At 40.6% G+C, this 26,403-nt stretch overlaps 1 protein-coding gene across 2 annotated transcripts; it reads left to right on the top strand.

Moving 5' to 3' along the window:
- Nucleotides 1-75: 75 nt before the first annotated feature.
- LOC117419402 (CD9 antigen-like) lies at nt 76-26,403 on the top strand. Of its 2 annotated transcripts, none has more exons than XM_034032122.3 (8): nt 76-278; nt 17,802-17,904; nt 19,184-19,281; nt 20,270-20,344; nt 20,660-20,761; nt 21,055-21,147; nt 21,716-21,799; nt 25,188-26,403. In XM_034032122.3, exons 1-8 carry the CDS (start codon nt 213-215, stop codon nt 25,251-25,253), a joined length of 687 nt encoding a protein of 228 aa, XP_033888013.1. In that variant the 5' UTR covers nt 76-212; the 3' UTR covers nt 25,254-26,403. The 2 variants fall into 2 exon arrangements, with proteins under 2 accessions (XP_033888013.1, XP_033888014.1); XM_034032123.3 differs by lacking the exon at nt 76-278 and adding an exon at nt 7,740-7,944.

Genomic DNA, 26,403 nt, shown 5'->3' with positions numbered 1-26,403 from the left:
TAATTGGGATGCGGTCTGAAAGTCAGGTGTCCTATTGATAGGAGGGAGTGTGTCACGCCACTGTGCTTCTTTGTCCGCACAAAACAAAGTGTTAGAAAAAGCCCAGGGGACAGAAGTCGACTTCTTGTGTGTGAGAAACCAAACGAGAGAAAAAAACAGCATTTGCACAATATTTATCAAGTTTGAAGAAGATAGCTCTATAACCAGGAGAAATGCCAATAAAGGGTGGAGTGGTGTGCATCAAGTATTTGCTGTTTGGTTTCAATTTTGTTTTTTGGGTAAGTGGATACTTTTTTTTTTTTTTTTTTTTTTTTTTTACAAAATCGTTATAGTGTGCCTGGGTATTTACACGTGCTCTGTTGTTTTGCAAGCATATCTGTATTTTTCGGTAGAGAAAATTATTTGATCCCCTAAAATAATTTACTTTGTGCTGGAGACACATTTTGGATGTTGCATTGCTATAAACATTTAAACTAACGTTTGTTGTCGTTTCTAGGGGAATGTATGACAACTAATTTGAACATTTAACTTAAGGAGGGAGGACCAGTTCCAGGTGTTTGGTTTGTTTGGGCGTGGCCGAGTTTCTCGTTTCAGGTGACTCTTAAAAGACTTTGTATTTTGTAACACGCCCCAGTTCTGGTTACCTTTTCATGTTGTGCGGTTAGATATTTTTGTTAGTACATGTTTTGTCAACATGACGGAGTTCACGTGATGTATAATACATTGTTACTAGGCTCTGTTTTATCAAAGTCTAAAGAATTGTCATGGCCCAGTTTAAAATACCTAGAGTGTAAAAATGTGGGTATAAACTACTAGCGAACGAGGACTGACCTTTTTATTTTTGTGTAGCTCTTTCGTCACTTATAAATAATTACCTATATGGCTATCTTCTTTCAAAACATTATTAAGGTAAACGAGAACAGATGGGTTAGTCTCGGTCGAGCTATAAATAGGATCTTAATCCAATTATATGAGCTCACTGTAACCTGGTTCGTTAACTCCGGGCTGTACTTAAATTGAGGGTAATTGCATTAATTTTGTAATTCTGTTAGGCAACAGGCAGAATTTGTTTTGCTGCTGTGTTCTGGAAATTCTGCGAATTGAGAATGCGTTTATTCATAAAACTGTAGCCAAATTGCTTCTTTAAAACTCGACTGGAATATTGTGGAGAGTTGTGGCCACAATACAGAGTGCTGCATTTGAGAGATACGGAATAGGTACTCTAAAATACTGTACAATTTTGTATATATTTGTAGGTGTTCTTTCACAGTCGCTAGACAGTGTGTGCTCTCCCTCCTTTCCACTTGTTACCCAATTTCTATATTATTTTTATTAGATAGGGATGGACATAACACTTCTGTTGCATAGCAGTATCGCCCATTCCAGGTTTTAATATTACTAGTTTGCTTAGCCACAATTTACAGGTAACAAGCTCAGGTGTGTCTTATTAAACTCAAACCAGGAATGGATGGAACTGCTCTGCAATGGGAGTCTTATTTCCACCCGTTACTGTATAAAATATAAACAAAGAACGAAAATGTCTTCAACGGGATTTGAGAGCTGTTACAATATTGCTAGTGTTAATAGATAAAGAAAATGGATTGTAAAATCTCTCACTATATGTCACTTATGGGGCCACAAGCATTGTGGGATATATTTAACCCACCTTCCACCTGTAGAATACATGAGGTCTAAACCAAATAATCTCTACGACAAGCTTGAAGTAAGCTTAGCCATCCCTCTATATTAAATCCAGTCTCACAAGACAGATTAGTTTTGCCTGGGCATTACAGGGTTAATTTAAAAATATTCATTCTCTCTCTCTCTCTCTCTCTCTCTCTCTCTCTCTCTCTCTCTCTCTCTCTCTCTCTCTGCATCCATCTGATTTCAAATTGGTTGTATTACTGAGATTATTGTTATTATTATTATTATTACCATCATCCAAAAAACAGTCCCAACGTGTACATGGATGCCAGCATCGCACTGAAATACTTACGGGCTACTTTCAAGTGGAACACCCTGTATCTACTGACATGATGATTCACAGGCTTGCAGAAATCCTGAATTAAAAAAAAAAAAAGTTCTTAGTACAAACTGATGTGTTTCATTTGTTCTGTGTTGCTGCCTGTTGCAGAAGAACTGATAGAAAGTGTGTATTGAGATGTGAAGGCGTGTTTACAGCATGCAGGAGGTACATCGGACTAAATACATTCTGTGATGATAATAATAATAATAATAATAATAATAATAATAATAATAATAATAATAATAATAAAAAACATCTCAGTTTGAATACAGTTATTAATGTTAAATATTTATTTAACCCAAAACAAAATAGGTAGGCCTAAACGTTTCATAAGTGTGTGAGTAATGCTTTTTTCATACCAATTTAATTTTGTACTTTGCACCTTACCCATTTTAGAGTGCGTATGCTTTTTCATTGTTAATCTACTTCATTGAAATTAAGTCTGTTTTCTGGGGTACACCGCTCACAATACTGTATTTGTTTATTTATTTTTAAATAAAGGCTGCTTATTTGATCTTTTTGGCAATAAACTATATCTGTGCAGTAACTGTACATAAAGCATTCCATATTGGAAGCCACCCAGTTATTAATGAATCACAGAGTTACCACTGACATACACTCAACAGGATGTTGTTTTCTTTCCGATTTAGTTCCTAAGAAGAAGAATAGTCAGCGCAGTTCTTATTATTGAGCTGTACTTGCTGCTATGTGTTGTTGTTTTTTGTAAAACATTGATATCCTGTCAGTTAAGAAAAGGCTCAATGCAAAGTTTGTGTTAACATTGTTTGCGCTTACAACTGCATTGTTATATTTTCTATACTTTCTTTAAATTCTGTGTAATGTTTAATATAATAATGTTGATTTTGTAACCTGCTAAATTAGGCAGCATCCAGTGTAGGAGTCAGTCTGAGAGATTCAATCTGAGACAGAGTCAAGCTTTTAATACTAGCCAGGGGAGGCTTTTTTTTTTTAAAGCCTTGGGATTTCATTAAAAAGGTAATTTATGTGCTGCTTCCACTGCACTTTTGTATAATCTAGGGATGGAAATAAGACTCCCGTTGCATAGCAGTGTGATCCATTCCTGGTTTTGCTGTGAGTTAAATAAGACACACCTGGGCTTGTTTCACACAGTTTCTGTTGCATTTGTCTTTGCCCTGCTAATCGTTGATGTTCTCTCACTTGAGGAAACTAACACAGTTAGCTCGTATCACAAGCACCGAAATCAAAGCGGTGAAATAAAAACAGGCACTGGAACTGCAACAAGAATCACAAGCATGTAAACAACATTTAATCCTTCTCATCCTGGTTACTTGTGCGGGCACAGTAACATTAGGTTATCTACTGTAACCTTGGTTCCCTGAAAGAGAAGACAACCACCAATGACATTACATATGGGATATGCCTGCCCATTGGGTAGGTATTGCTGAGCTCTCTATACCAGAGCTGCCGATAGACCCCTTCCTGGGATGATGCACTCGGTCCCACCCACCGAGAGGATAAAACTATCATCCAAAGGAAGCCATTTCTCTTTTTCCATCGAACCCATGAGGGTGACCGATGCGACCTTGTGGTTGGTGGTCGTCTTCTCTTTCAGAGAACCAGGGTAACGGAAGTAACCTAACATTCCCTTTCAGTTCGAAGACGACCACCAATGACATTAAGTATGGGATAATGTATACCAGAGCCGTCGCGAGGGAGAAGGAACAGCAGCATATGAGAGACGCACAGCATTGTCTAACCCAGAGGTTAGTGGTGTGAACTTAGACCCTCAAGGACCCTTGTGCCTACAGAAGATAAGGCAGGGTCTACCACATTAAGACGGTAGAACCTGGAGAAAGTATGTGGCGTAGCCCAGCTAGCCGCAGTACAAATATCAGGCATCGAGGCACCTCTGAAGAGGGCCCAAGATGTAACCAACCCTCTAGTGGAGTATGCGGCTACCTTACCAGCACGCCAGCACCATTATACGCAGTCGAAACTGTATCCACAATCCAATGTGACAGACACTGCTTAGAGAGGGGCTGTCCTAGGGTCCGTGTCCCGTGACAGATGTAGAGCTGGTCAGATTGCCGCAGAGCTCTTGTCCTATGCACGTAGCATCTCAGTGCCCTCACTGGGCTGAAGAAATTCAATCTCTCATCCTCCGTTGAAGCAAATGGAGGTGAATGGAAGGACTCCAGTTCCACAGACTAACATGGAAGGCTGTGATCACCTTGGGGAGGAAAGCAGGGTTGGTGACACCCTGCTGCCATCCTCCCAGTACGCATGCAGGAGCAGTGCACAGGCAGCGTCTGCAGCTCACTGACCCTCTTAGCGTAGGTGATAGCCAAGAGGAAGGCTGTCTTCATAGACAGGTACTGTCAAACGGGGCCTTCGTGAGGGCCTCCAGTACAATATTAAGGCTCCATTCGGGGAGAACAGTCCTCCTGTGAGGGCGTAATCGCCGAGCGCCTTTAAGAAAACGGGTAGCCAAAAAATGCGCACCCGGAGACATTGAATCTACGGGGGCATGGCAAGCAGAGAGAGTCACTAAATACACCTTCAAGGTGGAAGGTGACCTACCAGCATCAAGCAGTTCTTGCAGAAACTGTAAGATGACTGGTATGGAGCAAGATATGGGGTCATGGCTTCTAGCCAGAAACCAAGCCTGGAAATCCCTCCACTTATAGGCGTACAAGGACCTAGTGGAGTCTGCCCTAGCACTCTGCAACGTACCCACAACCGCATCGCGGGAACCTACCCGGTTCTGGGTGCCAAAGAGAGCCTTTCGCCTGACTGAGAAGATCCATGTGAAGTGGAATCTCTCAGGGCTGGCCGTGCAACAGCTGGCACAAGGTTGAAAACCAGATTCTCCTGTGCCACTTGAACTGACGCTTTCTCTAACTGGACTTTTTCGAGAAAGGCTGGGAGCAGCGGTATAGGCGGGAAAGCATACAAAAAATGCTTTGGGCCATTTGTGCGCTAAGGCGTCTATACCGAGTGGACCGCCTAAGCGGTGGAGGGCATACCATAGGGGACAATGTGTCATCTCTGCCGAGGCGAAGAGATTGACCTGCGCCTTCCCGAACCTTTCCCAAATGCGCTTCACTATCTGAGGGTGGAGTCACCACTCTGACAGATGCGGACCGCTCCTGGAGAGGAGGTCCGCTGCCCAGTTCACCACTCCGGGAATGTGCATCGCACATCCCACTGTCGTGTTGTCCGTCCGGATCAACACATGCGTACCGCTCAGCACTGGGAGAAAGTGGTGGAGCGCAAGGGATACCGCTTGCAGCTCCAGCATGTTTATGTGCAGGGATGTCCAGCGGTCCAGCCAGGATCCGCGTACTCCTCTGCCTTCCCAGACTGCTCCACAACCCAAGTTGGAAGTGTCTGTCGTCACCACTTGGCAGTTCAACACTACTCCCATTGGCACACCTTCGCGCAGGTGAGAGGTCGTCCTCCACCAGCGTAGGGGTGCCGAGCATACGTGAGGCACAGTCAGCCGATAGTGTCTGATGCATTTGGCATTGAGGTGGAACGCATTGAGCCACGCTTGTAGCGGGTGCATGCAAAGCAGACCCAGCTGAATGGCCGATATGGCTGCGGCCATCAGACCCAATAGTTTCTGGCACAATAGGAGGGTGACCTGCGATCTCTGTTGAAACAGGGAGAGGCAACCCTGGATAGCTGCAACTCTGTTGTCCGACAGGTATGCGTGCATCGTAGTGTCCAGCCGGTGTAAGCTGACTCTTTGCATCGTTGATGGTGAGGCCCAGCCTCGCCAGATGCTCTGTCACAACCGCTGTGTGGGCCACTGCTCCCTCTAGCAACTGGGAACAGATCAACCAGTCATCGAGATAGTTTATTACTCTGAACCCCTGCAGCCACAGGGGAGCCAGGATAGCGTCCACGCACTTTGAAAACGTACGAGGAGCTAGGGAGAGGCCGAATGGCAGCACAGCAAACTCGTAAGCACTTCCGCCCGACTGGACGGACTTGAGGATGTGAATGTGAGGATGTGAAAAATAAAAATCGAATAGTAGCAAGCCTAAATATATGTTTTCTCTGCTATACCTTTCTTTCCCAGGCTTTGAGCTGCATTGAGCTTGTCTAGGGAGTCCTTACTGCATCCACGAGCTGCCTCATTCCATTCAAATCACATGACCGTGTGGCCTTCACCTTCAACCTTCAGCCAGCCGCACACACTGTAACAACCTTCCTTTTTGCACGTTCAAGTTGTTAACAAGAGAACAAATAAAAATACAAATAAAAAACCAGCAAGTTCAGAATTTTTGAAGAACCAGGCGATATGTGTGTTGCTAACCCCACTACTAATACACACACCCTAACAGTCACAGACACTGTGATACAAAAAAAACCAAACACATTTAGGTTCAGGCAGTGTTCAATTGAATCAATGTCCACAGTAGCGCAAGTCAAATAATGCCTGTCAAAAACGTATATAGGAAAAGTTTATTCAATTGAGTTATTTGCAGGAAAAGTACATACTGGACAGCTTTATATCTAAAGACAGTTTGTCTATATACATATGTAACGGGGGTTTGTTACGTGTGTGGGTCGTCACTTCCGCTTCAGGAACCTACTGCTCTACTCTACGTTAACCCTCTCCTATACTGTTTGGGATCAACATCCCCTAAACTGACCTACTTCTGGGCATTCTCACAGCAACTCCTGCCTCTTAAAACGGCTAGGCAATGCCTTCACGAGCACCATCTTGGAGTGGAAGGGTTTTGTGTAGTAGTTCCTGCTGAGTGGACACTCTCCTGCTTGATGTAAACAAACACAAGCTTTCGCTCTGCGCCCCCTGTAGCAATGGCCAACAGTTGCCTCGAGCTGTGGCACAGCGCTTTTTGAGCTCCTGCTCTCTGTACTCCTAACTCACCTCACCTCTGGGCTGTGGTATAACAGTCTGCTACCCTGCCTTTAAGAAAGTGTGTAAAAGTTTTGAATTCAGCAGCTGGTTGTTCACAAGCTTAGATAGAAACAAGTAACCAAACAAAGTTCAATCAACACTTGGAAACATTAGAAAATCTTCATGATTTCACAGTGATTTCAAAGTGTTTGAATGTGGCCCATAATAATAATAATTATAAAACACACACACATACCTGCTACCTTTAACAAAATATTACTGAAATTGCAGGAATAGAAAATAAAATCACTACAATCTCTGTTTCTCCCACTGCACTTTTGTTTGTAATAAATAGTCTTACCACAACATTGCACCTGTGTGCCTCTGACCCCAACTGCATGAGATGACATCTTACACCAGGGCTGTCCAATCACGGTCCTGGAGGGCTATTCCACTCCAGGTTTAACAGGTAAAATGACATAATGAACGACTTCTGGCTCTGGGTGCAGGTTTAATTGGTTCAATTAAACAATTTTGAACAGGGTTGGAACAAAAACCAGGAGTGGAAGGCCAACTTTGGACACCCCTGTCTTATACAATAAGAGAACACCCTACAGAAGATGTATTCATAAGAAGAGGAGGAGAAACAAGTATATCTAAAGTGCATTGAACATATTTGGGGTTAAATGTCAGGATTGATGACAGACCAGAATTTTGTAATGGCCTGGTTCTTTTAAACCACATTTTAAATGGGGCGGAAGGCAGGAGGAGGGTATAATTCATTTCTTCAGTCGGATTAAGGTGAATGAATACACACGTCGTGCTTGCAGTATGGCTGGAGGCAGTAGGAGGAGGAGAGAGGCTGCTAAGGTAGTGGTTTGGGTGTGTCTGTTTAACTCCAGCAGCAGACAGAGCACAGGGAACCATTCGCAGCTCAGATACAACTAGAGCAGGACAAGCCAATCCTCCTTTTAAAAATCTCCGAACCAAAGGGAACATGGCCGTTACTGGAGGTACAAACTGTGTCAAGTACCTGCTGTTTGCGTTCAACTTTATTTTCTGGGTAAGAGACTCTTTTTTTCAAAAAATGCAGTCTTTAATGAAAGAAGTGTTTAATGGAATATGAATTGCGTGTTGTTTAGGGAGCTCTGGGGGAATCCTGTGCCACACCTTCAGTACATTGCAAGTGTAAAAGTATTTGTTTATTTCACTAATGTTACTGTATGTGTGAAAACCAAAAAGTAATTTAGTCAGGGCTTTTCAGTATATGTAGTGGCTTTTCTTTTGATCTCTGAATGACCCTTTTGAGGTAACTCAAGGTCACTAACAGATGTAGGAATGTCTCTTATTGATCACTACAAACATATTGGTTCATTGTTGTCATGTTTTGCTTACCAGTCTCGCGTAGCTTTCTTTGTTGTGTTCTTGGTTTTTTTTGTGTGTTTTTTTTTTTTTTTATGCAAGTTTTCCATTTGAATTTCTTGTTAATGATTTACAGGTTGTGAAATTGCTTTTATTAGCTGACAAAATGAATTGAGAGTTGAAAGAAATTAATTTGAAGTTGAAAAAATGTTAATCTTGAATAAAAGCTGAGCAGTCAGGGGTTTAAAATGACTGGCTCTGCTTAGGTGTAGTCTGTCTGAATCCAAATCGCACCCACATTGTAAAGAAGGCATCATACGCATCACAGGGTGTGAAACTGTTTTATTTATTTTGGGGTGGAGGGGGGTGTAACTCGAGTAATTTCCGGACCCACAGGAGGGGAGAGGCTACAAAAAGAGCAAATGTTACTGCTAATGTGTAATGCAAAAACAGCTTTTACTATCACTTACAGTAAACCCTAGGCCAAAAACCAAACAGGGTTGGTACAGTATGCAACCCACTCTACCGCTCTTTACCTCAGTCCAAATATTTGTGTGCTGAAGAAACAAACACAGGTGTATTCAGTTAATGGGAATGGAGGATCTATACACCGCCACGGTTTAAAATATTGAATAGGAACAAACCTGTAATTTAACTTACTTTCAAAGACATGATTACAGTTAAGGGATTCATACACATTGTTACAGTTTCTGGCTTTCTAACAGCCCCCTTCTTTTAATAATTTAAACTACAGTGTTTGGATTATTTGGAAATCAGACTCCTATTGCATAGCAGTTTCATTCTAAGTTTTTGCTATGAGCCTGCTTAGAGCCACAGTGTGTATAGGTAACGAGCTTAGGTGTGTCCTAGTAAAACCAGAAGTGGATCAGACTGCTATGCAATGGGAGTATTATTCCCATCCCTGCTGTTTGCAATACAAAAGCTGTAACAGAATGGATTCAAAAGAAATCTGAAAACATTATCTTGCATGCTTTCACTCAAAAATGTAGTGTCGTGTTCAGCAGAGGGAGTTGTTTTTATTTCAGATTCTTGCCTAGCATGGTTACCCAACTTTGCAGCACTCTAATATTCTGAATGTGGCCTCATAAAGGATTTTAGTTTTTTTCAATACGAGCAAACAAGAAAAGCCCATAATTACATGGCTGGCATTGTTAAACGGCTTCATATGTGTAGTCCCTTTGATGGTGGCTGCTTTCAGGTTTCACTGCATTGAAAAGATTAAGTTGGTTGGTTTGGGCGGGGCCACAGGCATTCAGAGTTTGATTGTATGTTTTCTCATATATATATATATATATATATATATATATATATATATATATATATATATATATTGCCCACCAACCATATGTGGCATTTAAAAATAAATTAAAAAAAAACACTTAAGTGGTGCTGATTGAAAAACCTCACTGTTCTATTTCAGTTTATGCCATTTCCTTTTAATCCCAGTCAGTTGGCAGTACAGCACTCCCCACCCACATCTCAAGAAATGTAAACCGTTATTAGTTGAATCTGTGGTTTCTCTGCTGAATTGCTGCAGCTTCATGCTGTCTACAGTAGCAGGTTTTTTTGAGCGTTTGTTGGCAGGGATGGAAGTAAGACTCCTATTGCATAGCAGTTTCACCCATTCTAGGTTTTACTACGAGCTGCATTAGCCTAAGGTGACCAGACGTCCAGTTTTGGACGGGACAGTCCCACTTTTGGAACGCTGGTCCCAGTGTCCCCAGAACCGTTCTTGGGACACTCATTTCGTCCCATTTCTTTTAACAGAAATTACAGAATATTGTATTTTTATGAATGACCAGTAGCATTAAACAGTGGCTGTACAGTGGCGTGCAAATCTGGAGAATTACTGAACAGTAACATTCATAATTACATCCAATCACAGAGAATTGCAGGTGGGTTTAAAAACATGTGTTTGTCCTTCAGCAAAAGAGGCAAATGTCAGGGCTTGATTTACTGGGATCCCTTTAAGTTTCTCCAAATAGTTTGATTTCCAAATTTCCCTTTTAACATGTTAAATATGGTGTGTGTGTGTGTATATATATATATATATAATATAATTTTTTTTTTTTTTGCTTGCGACTTTCCCAATCGGATTGAATGACATACATTTTATGTGATGGCAGTGAAAAGTATTAAAAGAAGAATGCCAATTAACTGTGCTGAAATTATTATACACGTTCTTCAACCAAGTAGCCAAAGCACAGCGAGTTCGGGAGACATCGTCCAGCTTGCAGTGCTTTTTTGTTATTGGAAATATGCTGGATAGCCCAGATGGAATTCATGCAGTAATGAGTGACTGACTTGACGGATCTTAGATGGGATCTGGCAGCTGATGAAAACTGGAACAAAACTGTGCTCTTGTCTACACCTACACTTCCTACACTTGCCAAGTTTGCCATTAATATGTTGGCTTTGCCAAGATTTTTTTCCTCAGATGAACCTTGTAAAAACAGGCGTAAGAAATCAGTTGTCTACAGACATTCTGAGTGGAATTCTAACTATCAATACTGCTTTTAAAACAGCACCAGCTTCAGAACCACGAAGCAAAATGATCCAGTCTGCAAATGTGCTCATGTATGACCATAAGACTTAAATAAGACCAAAAGAAATGCAAGTACACAAAACTAGCCTATTTTATAATGTATTTTATTGTTTCTATTTTATTATTTTTTTTTAATATCAGTAAAAAAAAATGCAGTGTCAGTAAAAAAAAACAACAACAAAAAAAAAAAACGCCACTGTAAATCTGTATGTCAGTAGAAACAAAATTATAAGGTTGGCAACCCTGATTCGACGACACGACAACGTACAGGTGTGTTTTTTTTTTTTTTTTTGGTTTGTTTGTTTGTTTTTATATATATATAAATTTGTGTGGACTATAGGGGACCTACAGTTAGTGGACAAAAGTGTGAGCACCCTCCTATAAAGAAGTATCACGTTTTTTAAATTGGATAACAATCAACATATGGTGTTCTATTTGTTGTATTTTTATTCAGTAAATTGAGAAAGGTGGTTATCAAGCTCATGTAGGCTTCAGGTTTTTCCAAATTTATTTTGAAATGTATTTAGCACACTGCCTTCAATTAAACTGTTTCTGTCAGATTCGGTCAGTCGTTCAGTTCAGAGCAGTGTGTGAAACTTTGTCATAATTAATAACTAGAATTCAGCATGTATATAAAAAAAAACTGTATAATAACTTAAAAATGAAAATGTTACCTTTAGCAAATTGGTGGAGCGTGAGTTGTTGTTATAAATATAAGAAGTTGATACGCCCCACAGGCTAACATGATTTATTTACATATCAACACACTGAAGAGCTCACGCGACACTACCAGCAATGGAAGCACACGGAGAACAGACAACACAGTGTATGGAAACTTTGGTGGGATCTAAAATCTATAAACTAATCTTCTCTGTTCAATAATAAACAAACTACTGGATGTGGGCGGTTTCGACTTGCTTACTCACTCTTCGGTATCCAACCATGGTTCTGGTTCACTCTCATTCATACGTCTGTGAATTTCAGCTGCTTTAGCCCAGTTAGCTTTGGTTTAGCAGCAGCCCTGAGGTGAATAAATGGAACCTTTTTATACCTGACGCCCCGCTGGAACACATCTACCTGCTGATTAGATTCCACACCTGGTAATCGCACACAGCAGACAGACTCTCCTAGAAGCCTTAGCTACTTCATTAATTAATTACAATAAATACACACTATTTACAATATACATTTACACAAAAAACTCCTGCCCTGCCACAGTGCTGTATACACTTACATTAGTGTCAGGTAATTTACACAGCAGCAAAATGCATAGGGTTACGAAAAAAAAATATGTGGGTCACGATCATCAGCTTGATCATGGCGGATAAACAGTTAGGGCGGATATGTGCTGGGCAGATACATGACAGATTACTGTGTATATGAAGAAAAGTAATTGCTAAACTGAAAACTTGCTGTTTTTAATAATTGGCTACAACGTTTTGGCTTGTGCCATCTTCCGATAGCATGGTAGAAGTAACTAGGTAGGCTGATGTTATATAGATATAAATATTGCTATACGTATATCCTAACAGAGGTAAGAATTAGTTGAATAGGCTAGAGAACCATTACTGGTCTTGGTAGAAATATGCAGTTGGATTGTTTTTTTTAAAGACCTGCCCTTTGTAAAGTGATCCCAGTGACAGAATCAGCGGTTCTTGAGCATGTTCCTGCGGCTCGCTCCAGGTGTGTCGTAGGCAGGGTCGGGTCAACTCCTGCTTTTCAATTTCACTTTTTTTTTTAAATCAATTCCCAATTCCAATTCCCTTTTTAATTGGACTTGTAATTGGAAATTTATTTTAAAAAGGGAATTGACCCAACCCAGGTCAAAGGCCAGGAATATTCCAGAATCTGTGGTGGAATCCGACAGTACTGGAAACTACAGCTTGTTTTGTTGCTGTGGTTTGATTTATATTTTAGTCCAGAAACTACCAGACTATAGTCACTAGAAAACTTAAACGCTGTACCAATTGAATAATGATTTGGGTTTTAAATAAATAAAAGTATAGCGAACTGACATTTTATCCTGATTTATAATGTAAAAAAATGATTTGGCTTTTCGAGGGTCACTTGAAGGAATACTTTATAACACCCTCCACAATCAGCCTTGAGGAATCTTTTCCGAATCATTTTTTGTTAGAAAGATTAGTAAGCATGGCAAAAAATAATCTTCAACAGAAAATGGTACCGAACACACACATGTAAATATTAAACCGGTAACAAATGAAATACCAGGAAAGTGTATCCCTTTAAATGTCTTCTGATTTGTCAGAATGGTTTACATTCATGTTTTGTTTTTTTTAAAAGCTGGAAATGTACAGCCATAACAACCAACAGCATGAGGAACTAATATTATAGCACAGGTGGAGTTGAGTGCATAACCCTGTGTGAATGAAGTGTCTAGAGCATGCGTTCCTCATTCACCAGTGGTTACTATGGTGACAGGCCTAGGTAGATTCACGGACACAGAACAGCAGGCTTATTTTACACACTGTTGCGTTTCCTGACAGGTAACTTTAAATCTTGATAATGCAGGGCTGCAGGAAACTGAACATGCAAATCAGCCTGAATGGACGTTTTAATGCTGCCACCATTAATACCAGCTAAACAGAAATATAGATAGCCCTAAGATCACTTAACTAACGGTATCCACATCTTGCCCTAAAAGTCCTGAGGCTAGAGTTTATGAAATGTGCCCATTAGAACGTTGTGGTAGTCCTAGATGATCTTCAGATCTCTGCTTGGCTGTAGATAGGCATCCTGTCCACTATATATTATCCAGAATCAGACAGGTAATAATCAAAACTTTCAAAAAAATCAAAAAAGCTGAACAAGTGCATAGACTCGTCACAGGAAACACCAGAAGAAAATCTGATGCAAAGAGTAAATTCAATAAAGCTGAGTAAATTCACACTGTTCATATAAACCCCAAGAACTCCAAGCTCATCATTATTGTATTACATTTGTGTGTTTATTTGTCCTTTTGCTAGTAAGCCATTTTCTATATTTTTGTAACGTCCTTCTTGTATGTGCAAGAAGGACGCTACCTAGGTGAATGTGGTATGGTATAATAGGGGATGTAAACCCTTATGAAAGTTTACCGCAGTAAAAACACAGCAGATTTTAATACAGTACAGTGAAAGCAAACATTGCAGTCCATAGAGATATGGTCAAGCACATAAAAAAAATGGTAAGCTATGGTAAATGCATTGCATAATCATGGGTAAAAGCATGGGAAACCTGCAGTGTTACCGTGGTAAACTTTAATAAGGGTAGAAATGGTGCCCTTTGGAGTGAAGGCATCAATCAGTCTGGTCCAATGCCTTATAGATTCGAGCTCCGGTAGGAAAGGGCATTTTGTGAAGGTACATCGCTTTTGTGATCTGAAAGAAGTACCACCCTTAGGCAAAGAGGGTGCATTTTTTGGGGGTACAGGTCTTCAACCCGCACTAATTTTATATACACAAAATGAAATGTCAAATGCAAGCAAGGAAATAAAGAGGATTAGTTCCTGCAGTCCTGTCCCTGCAGTGCATTACACACCTTGCCGAATGAATTAAACATGTGTACTCCATTGCCGTCAGTGCTGTGCCTGATGTGTCATTCGTTTCTGCTTTGAATCTGAGGCACATGTTCCAAAGCCCCAGTAGTTTAAAATGTTCTGAGATGTCTGCTGTGGCTTGCCTCCCTTCTGTAGCTCTTGTTTGAATAGGGGGAGTGGCTCCACTGAGTCATTTGAGAACTCCTGCATTGTTTTATACACTGGCTGGCAACACAGTGCTCCAGTTTCCAAACTCAGATGAGTGCTTTACTTGCAAGCCCTTCATTCCAATGCTCTCTGTTTACTACAGGGATGGAAATAAGAATCCTATCGCATAGCAGCTTCACCCATTCCAGGTTTTAATATACTTTAAGACTGGCTTAAGTAAAATAAAATATGGACATTCATTCTCAGGAAATAAGTCCAGAAAACGTAATGAATTCTTAAATGCAAATTAAAGGCCATATTCTTTGGGACTGTAACACTGTGGACGTATACATTTATAAAAGTTTTTTAGTTTTTTGTTTTTAAATTTTGTGTTTAAATTTGAAATAGCCGCTTTGTAAGCGGTATAAGCCACTTTGGGCTGTGCGGTTCACATAAAATATACACACACCTTCACCTCCGGGCTAATGACCAGTCAGGCATGTGTATTTTTCATGGGAACCGCACGACCCGTCGTGGTTTATACCTTGCATATATTACGAACAGGAAAAAAAAGACTGTAAAATAAATTAGGTGGAATTACTGAAACGGAATTAGTTTACTCCTTGAATAGTAGTAAAGACATTTAAAGCAAGAAGAGAGAATAAAAGCGATGAGGTTTAATCAGACTGCAAAAGACACAGCTCCAGTGTGTTTGGGCTCTTTAAACGCGTGTACTGTACAAGACAAAACAAAAGAAAGTCCAAATGAAGTACATTTGTATTAGAAAAATTGAGTAAAAAGGACAGTAAGATCAAAAATAAAAAAAAGTTTGGTATAATGTTAATTATTTTTTTTTTTTTTTTAAATGTACAAATTTTAAAACGCAATTTAAAAGTTCCATTTTAAAAAAGCGAAACTAGAAAAGTTTTTAATTTTTTACTTGAAACCATTAACTGCAGCGCTAATGCAGCATTAAAATTGTGTAGATAAATGAGGGTTAAAATAGTAATATGCACAGATATCACAAAGATGCTGCAAAATGATCTGTCGATCTTGGGCAGGTGTTGTGACTCTTGGTCTCTCAGTTGGAGGCTTGTCATTGACAGAGTGTGTCTGGTTATACCGTCTCGCCAGGTTTGAAATTGCTGGCTGCGAGCACCCAAGACGGTGAGCCACAGTACGCTGCCCTAGTCCAGCCTCCTGTTCAAGCTTGCAATTCAACAGCTGAAATCACTCCATATCCAGTGTCCAATCAACTGTGATTAAAAAGAAACCAAAAACATTTTGTCAATGTGGTGTAATAGTGATAAGTTTATTTTGATGCTTGGTATATATATATATATATATATATATATATATATATATATATATATATATATATATATATATATATATATATATATAAACATGTACAGTAATCTGTCGCATATCCGACTGCAGTGGGACCAGAGTAAGGGCAGATATGTAAAAGATGAATGAATCCTGTTTTAAATACCATTATACACAGCTGTAACAATTGCTATATTCACAGAATTATTGTTTTGAGATTCAGCTTTTATTGGGGAGCTCCCCTAAATCCCTTGTTTATAAAGATACAGGGTATTAATGTTTGAGGCAGAGTAGCCGTCTGCAGTGTGAGTGCGTGCCTTCGCTGCTGAGTGACAGGCAGGAGAGCGAGACGGAGGTTCGCAGGCGAACAGGATTTATTTACATATCAACACACTGAACAGCTCACATGACACTACCAGCTATGGTAGGGCATGGAGCACATACAACACAGTGTACTAAAACTTTGGTAGGATCTACAATATCTGAACTAATCTTTTCTGTTCAATAATAGACTAACGTTGCTGAAGAGCTTGATCATGGTGGCTGTGTAACGGGCGGATTCGCAATGGATTACTGTACAATAAAAATTGCTTTCCTGTTTCATGAATTGAATAAGTGTACTGTAACGAAATATATTAGGATGCGACAAGTAATAAAATGACTTCTAATGGGGGAAAAAAAAACTAGCACCACCAAAAAAAAACAGTTTTGTCGCTCCTGTCCATCAGATTAGTTGGCCCGTTGCTGGTATTGTTCGAACAATAAGGCATGAAACCCTAATCGACAGGCAGATGAGAACCTGAAGCATTTAGGGGAGCTATGATCAATCAACATTGGTTCATTAGGTCAGGTCTAGAAACAAAAATGCTATGCCCCTTCCTTAATGATAAGATCAGGTACCATTTTTGTTTATAAATGAATCTCTGTCCAAGCCTGTCCAGTCTGCTGCTGTGACAGAAACTGGAAAGAGGCCACAGTTCCACATCGCCAAATATGAATGAGGGAAAATATCTGGATAACAAATCCTCAGCTATAAGCTAGTTAAGGTAAAATTCATGCATTTGTTTAGGGCATGTGGCTTCTTGTTCCAGATTGTATCCACTACTGTGAGGTTTATTTCACACGGTGTGCATGGAAATCGTTTAAATTAGCCCAATACCGTGATTTCTTTCAATATTCTTAAGAAATAAAAAATTATTTCATAATTTGTATTTCATACAAAAAAATCACATTAATCTGTACAGCTCGGCTTAATGTTTTATTGCTGCAAATTCCTCTTTACCGGCTCACCAAAATATTTTCACACTATCATTTGACCGCACAATGCCCTGTGAACCAAAACTAATTTCGACATTGAGAAAAAGTGGAAATGTTTGCCATAGAATGGTCTACGTTTATTTTAGTATTACTACATCCTAGTGATTCAGCATCAACAATGTGACTGGGTAACCCATTCCATATGCCCACCTGTGTCCTTTTTCCCTGGTTCTGTGCTTCACTTATTGAGAAGAATGAACTTAAGGGATGGAAATAAGACTGACATTACATAGCTTGTTATCTATACACTGGGGCTAATCAAACACATTAAAACCTAGAATGGTCTTATTTCCTTCCCTGAATTTTGTTCTAGGCTCAATAGATTCATTTAACATTTAACTGAGCACCATTGGGAAGGCACGTGACAGTTTCCATATCTTTTGTTAGCGTTGCTGTTTCATGATTCCTGATTTTTAAAGATAAATCAACCTGAATGCTTTGTTGCAACCCGGTGTGTGTGTGATTTTAGAAATAGATGCACACATGCCAAAGTGAACCAAACTGGGATAAGTGTGTGTTTGTTTGTAGCACAGAGGATAGTGCATACTGTATCATGAAGTCTGTGTAAATCAACTTCTCTCCAAATCCCACTCGAAGATTCATATAGAAAACTTTAATCTGCGCATGAGAAATGTATTTTATACCATCTCTCTCTCTTCAGCTTGCAGGGACGGCTGTGCTTGCTGTTGGGTTATGGCTGCGCTTTGACTCCAAGACAAAAGCCATCTTTGAAATGGATACCAACCCCACCACATTCTACACAGGTGAGACTTAGGACTGGGGGAACCCAGAGGGGCAAGGAATGAACTGTGCGAGACACACAGCAGTGTGCACATTTATTGGAACACCTCAAGATTGGTAATTTTATATCCTTTAAATACCTACCTGCATGAAAACTACTGGGTGTGAGAATTTCAATTTTCCATCAGTAATCGGTAATATAGAAACAATAGGCCCTCGTGTATGAAAATGTAACTAATGCACTTTATGCATTAATTAGGCATCTTAAACAACACTTAGTCCAGTGTGCTGAACTCTGCACAAGCTGAGTTTAATTGAGAGGAGAGTAGGAGTTTGTCAAATAAGTTCCTTGTTGTTTTTACAATCAGAATTGGAGGCGTTATTTAAACACGTTCTTTGCAGGTTTTTGAAAACCCTGAATTAAAGAGAAAAGCAGACACAGAAATAATCAGTTATGTAAAGGTCTCTAATCTATTGACTAGCTGTGCTATAGAATGATTTGCTGAATCCCCTTAGAATGAGTCTCTTCTTTCTTTCTTTCTTTCTTTCTTTCTTTCTTTCTTTCTTTCACTGCCATCTTAAAATAGACAGTGTGTATATATGTAAAACGTGTTTTTCTCATTGGTATACTATGCATTTAGCATGGTTTGCCATGCTTTTGTAATGTGCTATACCATACCTCTGGTCTTTTCAATTGCAGCGAGTACTTTTCTTTAATATGCTTAAAACTGCATCACCCAACGTCTTCCATTATCTGGCTATTGTTTACCCCAAGCATGTTATTACTGTAAACTCCTAATCCAGGAATGAATCAAACTGTTATGCAATGGGAGTCTTCTTTCCACCCCTGTACCGTGATGTGAAACTGTCTTGATCAAATGATTGTCCACATACCTCTGGATAACCGGTTTGGCAACCATTAGACAGCATAGCCTGACACTGATAGGAGCGGTTCAGGGCACAAAGAATGGAGGCATTGTGATCCGTTCTTTCTGTGCAAGTGGCAGCTTTCTGCCTCAGCTTGTTGACATTTGTAGGCGTGGAACAGCGAGGAACTGCAACAGTGAGGGCTTGGCTATGCTGAAAATCTTAATTATGGCTGGAATCCTGTAGGACGCGTGTTTGTTTCTGTTTTGGGGTAGTGATGTCAGCATGCATTTTTAGAGAAGAATAACATGATCATCTATTTCAGGAAACATTCTCAAAAGCCATTTTAATAAAGTAAAAGTGGTGCGATGTTAACCATCTGCATGCAGCGGGTGTGCGGTCTGGTTGATTTGTGTTGCGTTGTGTTGTGTCCAGGTGTCTACATACTGATCGGCGCTGGGGCTCTCATGATGGTCGTGGGTTTCCTGGGGTGCTGTGGTGCCATTCAGGAGTCTCCCTGCATGCTCGGCCTGGTAAGGATTTCCATGCTTTAACAACCACTTACCCCCTAAAGAATTAGCATACCCTTATAAAAGTGTCCCACAGCAAAGTGTAATAAAGCACAGTGAAAGCATGGTAAATCGTAGGGGAGCATTGTAAACAAACCATGGTAAACTAACCCTTATACAAGTTTCCCCATAGTTAAAGCACAGTGTAATAAAGCATGGATAAGCATTGTAAAGCACAGAGAGTAAAGCTCATTAAAAAACAAGCCATGGTAAAGTAACCCTTATGCAGGTTCCCTGTAGTAAAAGCACATCATAGTGAGAGTGTGATAAAGCACAGGTCAGCATTGTAAAGCACAGAGAGGTATAGAACATCAGATTTAAAAGCATGGGACCACAGTAAACTGGGAAATACAGGAGAACTGCTGTGAAAATGTACCATGCTAAACCTTTTTAAACGGGTACTACCCCTGACCACAAACAATTTCGTAATGGAATATCAGACAGGCAGTAATCTTCTATAATCCATGCACTGAGAACACTATTATTGAAAAGCAATTTAAAAACAGAGTTTGTCTTAGGAGGGCTCCATTCCAATCTGGTGCAATTTTGTTCAATTGCATTTAGTTACAATTATGTGTCAGTGATCACAATTCTAATTACATTCACACTAAAAAGTAACATAAACAACTACACAAATGAACATGTTTACTCTATTTATGCTAAACAACCAAGCAATAATCTGAGGTACAAATGCAGAAACATACTATAAAACGTTTCTTTTTTTCAAACAAATAACGGGGGGTCACCAGAAATGGTTGAAAATCCGAGAATAATGATCGCTCGGTGTAAAAGACAGCATGGAACTGAATGGTTAAGCTTGGAAAGGTGTGTATTTGACCCTGGAGCTGATTCAGGTCATGTTCCCTGTTGCACAGTGTGTGTTTTTTTGTTTGGCAGAGAATTTGACAATGGCAGCCACATCCTTTCTAATTCATTGCTGCTTTGATTTTAGTTCTTTGCTTTCCTGCTCCTCATATTTGCCATTGAAATTGCGGCTGGAGTTTGGGGCTTTTCCAACAAAGACAAGGTATGTGTCCATTAATAAGATTATTGGGCATTGTTCAATCAAGGGGGTGGGGTGGGCTAGTGTGCGTTGTGGACAAAACAAAACCGTACTAATGTAAAACTGTGATGCAGCTTGCAATGTACATACTTGCTAGTTTTATTATAATATGTTCTTGGTTTTGTGTAAGTGTAACAAGAAAATAATGCAAAATTAAATAAATGAGGTGCAATGTATTTACTTTATTTAAAAGGAATTGCAAACAAGTTATTTTTACGTTGGTTTTGAGGTTTAATCTTTTTGTTTCCCCCTCCTCAATTTATTATTATTTTTTTAAAGGTTGTTGGAGAGGTAGAAACATTCTACAAAGAGACATATAAAAACTACATCTCGACCAAACAGCCTGCCTTGAAGGAAACTCTGAAGGCTTTTCATCACGGTGTAAGTATCAGATATTCGAGATTTCATTTATTTTAACATTCAGTTTGCTCAAGTATTCCATTACTGCAGCCAAAAAGAAACCCATGTTTCCAGTCGTGGTGTAAGATGTTTTAAATAAATAAACAAACCACATCCTACACCACAGCGACATACACAAACCAACCCGGTCGAAACCAGACCTAAACAGCACTGGAACTTGGACGAGTGTCGAGAGATCGGCCTGTTTGTGTTTGAAGCTCTGTTGATGTTTGTTTCCAGACTAACGCACTGGTTTGTGTCTGGTTTGTTTTCAGCTGAACTGCTGTGGGATTGGTGGGACTCTGGAGCCTCTTGTGAGGGATACCTGCCCCGAAAAAGATGGCATTGTTGCGACATTAACTGTGCAGGTATGTATATGTTTAATTTGTACAGATATGGCCAAAAGTTAGCATATCCTACAATTTTTGGATTGAGACATTCATTTAAAAAAATTAAAACTATGTGAACATAATCAAAGAAACAATACAATGATATTGCAAAAGTCTACCGGAAGCCATAATAGTAGTACAGTATTTCAGTATATGGAAAACTGTAAAGCGGTATGTAATTCAATATACTAACGTAATATTATTCAGCAGGTTTCATTTGACTTTATGAAGCAAAATTAGTTAATTCTACAGGGTGGTGCAGCACTTTTGGCCATAGCTGTACTGCATGGTGACAGGAATGTGTTGTAGAAGCAGATTCAGAACAGGAAGGAGGCACTTCTTCACACAGAGTGCTGAGGGGATGGAATGAGTTACCCAGGGTTATCGAGTCATGTTGTTGATACTGAATCACTGGGATCCTTCAATTTTAATTATTGGCATCAACCAAAAAGATGCTGCTGCTTCTCTCTCATTTTATAGAATTAAACGCACCCCTCGGTCTGATTTTGCTGTTTTAATATAGGATTCATTTTCCTTTAATTTCCAGTCTTGTCCAACTGCCATTAACGAGGTGTTCAACTCGAAGCTTCACATCATTGGAGGTGTTGGAATCGGCATCGCTGTCATCATGGTAAGGGGCTCCAGTTTTTTCTGCACAACTCTAGCTGCAGTGTCTGGGACCCTGTGTGATTTTGTAGCTTAACGTGGAAGGGGTATGCATTTCATTTTGCGTGCTATTTTAATATCAATTCTGGCAAAAGCACAAGTCAAAGTTTATTTAAATCAGGGGTGAACAACCTGAGTTTACCAAAGGCCCACACAGATCCATTTTATAAGAAGTTGAAATCTTGGGGGCTCCCGAGTGGCGCATCCAGTAAAGGCGCTCCTCGCAGGATGTGCCCTATAGCCTGGAGATCGCAGGTTCGAATCCAGGCTATGTCACAGCTGACCGTGACCGAGAGTTCCTAGGGGGCGGCGCACAATTGGCTGAGCGCTGCCCGGGTAGGGAGGGCTTAGGTCGGCAGGGGAATCCACGGCTCACCGCGCATTAGCGACCCCTGTGGCCGATAGGGCGCCTGTGGCTCTGCAGCGGAGCCGCCAGATCTGTGTTGTCCTCCGGCACTATAGTCTGGTGGCATTGCTGTGGATCTGCAGTGCGAAAAATGACGGCTTGGAAGGAGCACGTTTCGGAGGACGCGTGTTCCAGCCTCCGTTTCCCGAGTCGGCGGGGGGGTTGCGAGCGGTGAGCCGGGGATACAGATAATAATTGGGCATGCTAAATTGGGGTGAAAACCGGGGTAAAAATAATTGGCGACGACTAAATTAAAAAAAAAAAAAAAAAAAAAAAAAAAAAAAAAGTTGAAATCTTAGATTTTAGTCCAAGATCAATGTTCTGTTTCTGGGGACCCTGCAGGGGGCTGCATGCTCAGTCCTGGATTAAGACTAGAGTTTCTTATTATACAAAATATATTGTGTACTTGCAGTAACAAATACAAAAAAAAACTTCAATTCAATGACAAATCAATTTTCCTTACTACTGAGTGTTTAATCTTGCTCTAAATTCACCCGTTTTCACAAAATACCCTTACTTTAATGATTAAACAAGTACTTTATTTAGATCCACTAGCATTTTAAATCAATTGAATAGACCCATTTGTTTTTCAAAATTGTATTCCTGTATGTTCATCTCCGAATGCAAATGCAATCAAATCTTGATAGTAAGAGCCTCATGCACCAAACGGCGGTAAATTACCTCGTTGCAGTGGGAAGCCACACCGCGCGCAAAAATGAACCAGCGGTCGCTCTATTCACTAAGCTAATTATATGCACAGCGAGGTAAATGATTCATTTGCAAGTTGTCACATCGCGCGGAATTATGCAGAAGGTTTACACACACTTTATTATAGTATATAAAGAAAAGGTAAGTACGGTTCTGAGTTTCACAATGAACGTGTGTTTCGTTCGGGCATGTTCAACTTGATCTCCCTCTGATCGAAAGATAGCGAAGCACTTGTCAATTAAAACTTCACCATTTACATTTCAAAAAGTGCTTGGCAAAACGTCATTTTTTTTTTTTTTTTTAAATGTAGTCGTTGCCAATTATTTGTATTATTTTCTCCCAATTTGGAATGGCCAATTATTTTTAGGCTCAGCTCACCGCTACCACCCCTGCGCTGAATCGGGAGGGCGAAGACAAACACACAATGTCCTCCGACGCGTGTGCCGTCAGCCGACCGCTTTTTTTCACACTGCGGACTCACCATGCAGCCACCCAAGAGCTACAGCGTTGGAGGACAATGCAGCTCTCTGGCTGCTTACAGGCAAGTCCGCAGGTGCCCAGCCAGACTACAGGGGTCGCTGGTGCGCGGTGAGTCGAGGACACCCTGGCCGACCTAACCCGGGTGGTCCTCTCCCAACAGGGACCGGAGGGGGAGGAGGTCCTGGCCTACTACATTTGGGTCCTAACTAAACCAGAGACACGGTACTGCATCACTCGTTGGGAGCTGCTGGCCATGGTGGAGGGGGTTCACCAGTTCCACCACTACCTGTGCCTCCCTTTCACCGTCCGCACCAACCACTCAACCACCAGCCCTTCAGTGGTTACTGACCTTCCGGGAGCCGGAGGGCTAGGTTGCTTTAATTTCACCATGCAACACCGAGAAGGGATCCACCACACCAACACGAATGCTCTGTCCCGGTGGCCATGTACGGAGGAAGGAGGACCGGGAGCAGGAGCTGCGAGCGGAGCAGCATGGAGGTGATCCGGAACCCTCAGACTTGCCCCTCAGAACAGGTGGCACCACCCCGCTGGTTGCTTGCAGGCAGTTAACCATTACCAAAGCAGCGGAGTGGCGACAGCTGCAGGAGTGGGACCCCGACCTCCTCCCTGTCCTGGTGGGTGGAGCGGCAGCAGCATCCATCCTGGGAAGCCATTGCCCAGCTGTCTCCGGTTGTGAAGGGACTCTAGGCACAGTGGTCCCGCTTGGCCGTGTGGGAGGGAGTCCTGCAGCATCGCTGGGAAGCCTCAGCCGGACAGAAAGACTGCTGGCAGGTGGTGGTGACCAGGGACCTTCAGGACACAGTGTTAAAGGCACATCACGGCACCCCTGGAACGGGCCAGTTCGGAGTCACCAAAACCTTGCAGTGACTTCGCCAGGTTTAACTGGACCTTGGCAACCCAGTTGGCCATCACGACCGCCTGGGACTTGCAGTTGCCCCTGGTCCTATTTGCGTGGCGCTCAACAGTGCAGGAGTCTACCAGCTGCACCCCGTAGTAACCAAATGCACGTCATTGACGCCGGACCATGTTCAGCTACTGTAGCGCTGCTTGTACTTGATAAAAGTATGTCAGGTGAAGAGTAATGTAAAATAATGTAAGGAAAATAAAATGCACATTTTTCACAGTAGGCAGTCAAATACACGATTTCTGTCAAATGCATGATATCATGCTCGTATGATCTGTGCTCATTCTGTATCTAGTTATTACCTCCTCCTCACACAGTCTGCCTGATCCAAAGTACGCTCCCTGACTCTTCCTCTCGCTCTCCTGTGCAGCTCTTCTGCTGGTTCTGTGACACCGCCTGGTTTCAATAAGTGGTACTTTTAACACACGCTGAGCCACCTAGCAAAGTTAGCGCCCTTAAGTAAATATGGTTTGCATATCAAATATCTCTCTCGTGGTATTTTGTGATGTAATTTGCATACATTTCCATCCATTAACATTATTCATTCTATTTAAATTAGAATTAAATGCGCTAGGTTGCATGCATGTGTACAAAGGTGTACAAACACGTTACCGCTGTTTAGTGAATGAGGCTCTAGGTTAGGCATAAAAAAACGGTACCCTCTTGTTATTTCACTATCTGACTTTTTGGTACATGTGAGTTTGCTGAATTTGTGGATTTCTGAATACTGAATTAATGAGGAAGCATATTTGTACTGTAAATCTGAACCTTAACCTGTGCTATTTTTTCTTTCTCTCCTTCTTCTTCACCCCCTCTTCCTTCTTCCTCTTACAGATCTTTGGCATGATCTTCAGCATGGTGCTGTGCTGTGCGATCCGCAGGAATAGGGAAATGGTGTAAACGTGTCTGCCTGTGTCGATGCCTTGCTGTTTTGAATGGGACGTTTTTATTGTTTTGTCCATTTCGCGATCACGGATCTGAATATATATATATATATATATATATATATATATATATATATATATATATATATATACAGTCTAACTTCATTATAATGAACCCCCCCTGGGACCTGGAGAAATGTTCGTTATATCAGGTTGTTCACTATAATAGGGTTTGGTAATTTGCTGTATCAGAATAATGAAGAAACGCCCAAATTGAATTGAACATCTTTATACACTATACAGTAGTTCTTTCAAGACAGCTTCACATTGATCAACATTTAAACTGTATATTTAAAAGAAAACCATGAAGAAATGAAAAAATAGAAAGTACACTTACATGCTGAATACAGTAATTATATGCCCTTTCTCTCGAAAAACATATCCATTTGCTTCATATTTTCCGTGCTTTTCTCAAAGTATGCTGTTTCAATCTTGTTACCTCCTCACGCCTGTTGCCATGGTTGCAGTTTATGTGATGATGACAACGGTTGCATTCGTCACACTTGATTCACACTACAATAGGTTATCTATGAATCAGCCTTATCTTCGAATTAGCCTACCAAGGTCTTCGTTTTCACTGAGAGAATAACACATTCACACAGGAGAAAGTTCGGTCTCAGTCACTACCAAGATCGTTTTATCCGGGTAGATTTTGTAAAAGTGATCGTTCTAATAGGGCTAATTTCCATTGAAAAAAACGGTTCTTGCTGCTTGGATCGTTAAAGTGGGTTCGTTATTGTGAAGTTAGACTGTATGCATGTGTGTGTGTGTGTATATCTATATATATATATATATATATATATATATATATATATATATATATATATATAAACATTTAACACATGTTGTAAGCAGAGTTCATCAAGCCTTTGTCTGCTGTCGAACTGTCTTCTTATTTTGGTCACCTTTATGGGTTTATTTTTTAATTGTATGTTCTGTTTGGTGCTTGCAAAATAATATTTGCAGATTTTTCTTTTTTTTTAGCTAAGATTTAATATTGCCTTTTGATTTGAGTAACTTAAATACAATGATCTTTCGATTTTTATGTAAGTCAAAAAAATAATGGAAGTATCACAACATGCCAAATAAAAGACTGGTAACACTAA

Source organism: Acipenser ruthenus, chromosome 14, assembly GCF_902713425.1.
Source record: "Acipenser ruthenus chromosome 14, fAciRut3.2 maternal haplotype, whole genome shotgun sequence".
Classification (NCBI taxonomy): domain Eukaryota; kingdom Metazoa; phylum Chordata; class Actinopteri; order Acipenseriformes; family Acipenseridae; genus Acipenser; species Acipenser ruthenus.
This window is presented reverse-complemented; position numbering and strand designations above follow the sequence as displayed.